Below are 4580 nucleotides of genomic sequence, written 5' to 3'. Positions count from 1 at the left end.
GTGGATAGAGCGTCAGCCCGAGGACTGAGGGGTTCCAGATCGATTCCGGTCAAGGGCATGTACCTCGGTTGCGGGCTCCATCCCCAGCCCTGGTCAGGATGTGGGGTGTGGGAGGCAACCAATCGATGTGTGTCTCTCTCTCACATTGATGTTTCTCTCTCTCTGTCTCTCCCCCTCCCTTCCACTCTCTCTAAAAATCAACGGAAAAATAGCCACAGGTGATTAGAAAAAGAAAGAAAAGAAAAAAGAACTTCATATAAAATTTCTGATGACAGTGACCGTATCAGTCTCAAGAAGCAAAAGACATTCTGTGGGAGAGAAACGTAAACGCCGAGCCTGAAAGGAAATGAATACCTCGATGCAGACGTGGTGCATGCCTCCGGCCTTGTTCTTCTGCAGAAACCCCGCGATCGGACTGTCCTTTCCCAGCGGGTGAAGCAGCTCCAGCTTGGTGTTCCCGAGGTCGACGAAAACCACAGACACTCCGTGCTCGGGGAGAGGGGACACCTCGCTGACCTGGGCCCCCAGCACGTCCCGGTAAAACGCCCGGGCCTTCTCCAGGTCCGGCACGGCGATGGCCACGTGGTTGAGCCGCCCCAGGGCCCACACGGCAGCACCGGCCACACGACGTGAGGACTGGGGGGTGGAAAAGGCTCTCGCTGTGGGAACGGGAGCCTGCAGCCGTGAGAACAGCCCTGAAAGATGGAACAGTCGTTGGCAACCTCCCTTTGACATCAATGTGCTTCTAAAATTATTTAAATTGCTCACTCCGTTCTGAAATAGCTGCCTGAAGTGAAAAAGCTAATTCTGAGCCATCTGATGTTAGATTCAGAGCACGGAAGGCTATCTTCCATGAGAGCTTACATTTATCGACAGCACGTTGAGGGCAGCTGCCGTTATGAGGAATTACTTGCTGTTCTCTGCACCTCACATGGGTGAGCTTGAACGTGCCAGTGAAGTAACACACTTGCCAGTGAGAACAATTTTGTTCCTGATCTATGACCGGTTGTTGGTGTTACAGTCTGTGACAAGCTCAATAAAGCCCTGACCATACAGTGCTTTTTAATGTGCATTTTATGTGAATGGCTGTCAACCAGCCAAAATGCCTCACTGTGGGGGGAAAACAAAGATCTCCCCAGCCGAGTTATCTCTACGAGCGAAGGGGCAGCCAGAGGAGTATGGCAGGCGGATGTTTCTGTATTGTTTTCTGTTCTCTCCCTCCCTCTCTCTCTCTCTTCCACGCTAAGAAAAATCAATGGAGCCCTGACCGGTTTGGCTCAGTGGATAGAGCGTCGGCCTGCGGACTCAAGGGTCCCAGGTTTGATTCCGGTCAAGGGCATGTACCTTGGTTGCAGGCACATCCCCAGTAGAGGGTGTGCGAGAGGCAGCTGATCGATGTTTCTCTCTCATGGATGTTTCTAACTCTCTATCCCTCTCCCTTCCTCTCTGTAAAAGAAAAAAAATCAATAAAAATATATTTAAAAAGAAAATCAACGGGAAATATATGCCCTGAGGACCAACAACCCAAAAAAACCTCACTGCCCAACTGGAGGCTGTTTGCCCTTGGCCCATGTGTGGCACCCCCGGTGCTGTAGTCGCTGCATCGTTTCGTGAACCCACAACTCTCTGCGTTCTATGGCCAGCGCTCTCCTTTCGCTCTGGAAAAGTTTACGGGGCTCTGGCTGCAGAGCCTGATGGTAAGGGTTTCGGTCTGAGTGACTACTGACGTCCTGACGGTATTCCAGGCCTCGTCTTCTTTTTGCATTTTGATGCAATAGCACCGGCTTACAAGCTGCCCAACGTAACATTAGTTGTTTATAGCAACTCCCTAACTCGCTCACACGACTCATGGCCGTTAGTGTTAACTTGGGAAACGCCTTTGAACATCATGTGAAAGTGCAAACTGTATTTGTGACCATGCTGCCTTCAAAAACCTATAAACTGAAAAAAAAGAAAAAAAACTAACAAACCTGTAAACTGATTATCACCCCCCAATGCTGAGATGCCCCTGTCTGCAGGCCTTCCCCCGACTGCTGGGGTCCAGACACCGCGGGGGCCAGAACGCCCGGGGGGAACACCTCACTGATATGACCTCACCTTCCCAGAGGAGACCCCGGGGTTTATCTCATCGTCAGTTATGCCACAAACCGCCTACGTAACCTTGCCAACTGTTAAATCCCAAATCCCGGAGTGAGAGCGGATGGTGCCGTGGCCCGGCTCTGCCCCCCGAGTCCTCGTGGCCGTAGCATAGAGGCAATGTACTGGTAACTCTGTGAATCGGCGTGACTTTTCCCACCTGAGAGACAAGGAAGACGGGCCTGGCTCGGTGGTTTTCCTCAAGGTCACACGAGGCGGCAGAGCGGAGCCCGGAGCCCAGGTCTGTCCGGCACCAAGGTCAGTGCTGTTAAACGGTGACGTTTAGCGTCCTCGTGCCTCTGAAATGCTTCCTGAACCTCCGTTTTTAGTATCTTTAGTGTGTGCCCCAGGAGCAATAGCGACTTGCTAAGCGATGGCTTTTTGAGACAAGGAGATGACTCTTCATGAGTTTGGTATTTTTTGGGGGGTTGGCGGGGTTGGTAAAGGGCAGCTTGCAATGGTGTGTGCGGTAAGATGCTGACTTGCACTTTTACTGAGAAGAGGAAGGAGGGCCTGGGAGGGCGTGTCAGTGCAAAACTTGCCTATCACCTGCTCGTTAGAGATTCGTTTTAACAAACATAATACTTTTTCATGTACATGAGTCACCTCTTTATACCGATCATGTGGAGAGGCTCCTATTCTGCACTTGTCTCCTTGGGGCTCAGCACTCAGCCACGGCAGATGCGTAGGACAGACTACAGTGATCGTCCTGGCTGGTGCAGCTCAATGGTTAGAGTGCCGGTCCGCACACCGGAGGGTCTCGGGTTCAACTCCCGGTCAAGGGCGTGTGTACCTGGGTTGCACGTTCGATTCCTGGTCCTGGTCAGGGCACATGTGGGAGACAACCAATCAATGTGTCTCTCTCACATCCATGTTTCTCTTTCTCTCTCTCTCTCCCCTCCTTCCTTCCACTCTCCCTAGAAATCAATGAAAAAAATATTCTCACTCCTCAGGTGAGGATAAATATATATATATATATATTTTTTCTTTTAAAAAAACTATAGTGATTGCCCTAGCTGATTTGGCTCAGTGCATGGCATGACCGCCTGTGGACTGAGGGGTCCTGAGTTCGATCCCCAGTAGGGGGCGTCCAGGAGGCGGCCGATCCATGATGCTCTCTCATCACGGATGTTTCTCTCTCTCTCTGAAATCAATAAAAATACTAGTATATTGCCCTGGCCGGTTTGGTTCAGTGGATGGAGTGTCAACCTGCGATCTGAAGGGTCCTGGGTTCGATTCCAGTCAGGGCACATGCCTGGGTTGCAGGCTCGATCCCCAGTAGGGGGCGTGCAGGAGGCGGCCGATCCATGATGCTCTCTCATCACGGATTTTTCTATCTGTCCCTTTCCTTTCCTCTCTGAAATCAATAAAAATATATTTAAAAAAATACTAGTTATTACAAAACAATCGGTTCAGCTTGAGAAGCGACTTCAGAGGGCGCGCAGAACTGTGAGGCCCGTGGGCGGAAGGAGAGGGAGCCCTTCCTAGGTGAGAAGCCGGACATTATTAGGGGTTCACCCCGGCCGCACCCCGGGAAGGTGTGGAGCTGAAGGACGCTCAGGGGTGACTCCGTGAGCCGTGACCTCAACGGGGAATTCCAGATGGAGGGAGAGCTGCCCAACGATGGGGGCCCCCCCCACAGGAGAAAAGAGGGGCCTGGGAGAGGTGGGGACCGGAGAGCCAGGACACCTGCGATTCTGTCACCACAGCTTCCAGGTAACTTTTTTAAAAAAAATGTTATTATTGATTTCAAAGAGAGAGGGAATCATGGGCCGGCTGCCTCCCACGTGCCCCCTCCTGGGGATGGAGCCCTCGACCCCGGCCTGCACCCTGACCTCCGGGGTCAAAGGTCGGCACTCACCACTGAGCCCTGCGGGTGGCGCAGCCTTTTTGATTTATTTCTAATGGACGTAGAGAACTCAGGGGACCTGCGACCCCTGCACCCGCGCCCCTCCTTCCTGCGGGTGCACAGGAGGCAATTTTAGGGGAGCAGGGGGGCAGCGCCAGCCTGTCCACATTGCGCCTTCGGCAGTGCGGTGTGGGAGGCCAGCTCACGGCTTTGTCTGGTTTTTATGTGGTTAATCCTCACCTGAGGACGTACATATATTTTTAAAAAACTTTTTTTTGAGAGTGGGAGGGAGGGAGGTGGGAGAGAGACTCATGGGTGGGCTGTCTCCCTCGCGCATGCGCGCCCTGCGCTAACCACTGCGCGGCCGGCAGGGCTCGGCTCCCGTGTGTGAGTGTGAGTGTGAGTGTGCGTGTGTGTTCGCACAGGACTTGCCTTCCTTTCGGCGTCTCTTCTCTAGGGCGCGCCCTCACATAAGCTCACGGCCCCTCCGCCGTTCACTTCGGTCTCGGCCCTGCTGTCTGTCCCCAAGGACGGGCTCCCGCGTCCCTCCGGGGCGTCGTGGAAAAGGGGCGCCGTCACCGGCACGCCCTCCAGC

General features: G+C 53.3%; 1 protein-coding gene across 2 annotated transcripts in view; it reads right to left on the bottom strand.

Moving 5' to 3' along the window:
• The window catches only part of MCEE (methylmalonyl-CoA epimerase), a 5232-nt gene extending 2341 nt beyond the window's left edge, over positions 1–2891 (bottom strand). The window contains exons 1-2 of one of the 2 annotated variants that reach the window (XM_015569121.1): positions 1842–2891; positions 355–695 (exon numbers count right to left, since the gene is read on the bottom strand). In XM_015569121.1, the coding sequence (XP_015424607.1) occupies positions 355–695; positions 1842–1890 (390 nt within the window). In that variant the 5' untranslated portion in view covers positions 1891–2891. Of the gene's footprint in view, positions 1–354; positions 727–1019; positions 1279–1841 lie in introns of those variants that run through there. The other variant, XM_006771764.2, reaches the window with a different exon arrangement.
• Between the last annotated feature and the right edge of the window lie 1689 nt (positions 2892–4580).

Source organism: Myotis davidii, unplaced genomic scaffold, assembly GCF_000327345.1.
Source record: "Myotis davidii unplaced genomic scaffold, ASM32734v1 scaffold164, whole genome shotgun sequence".
Lineage (NCBI taxonomy): Eukaryota > Metazoa > Chordata > Mammalia > Chiroptera > Vespertilionidae > Myotis > Myotis davidii.
This window is presented reverse-complemented; position numbering and strand designations above follow the sequence as displayed.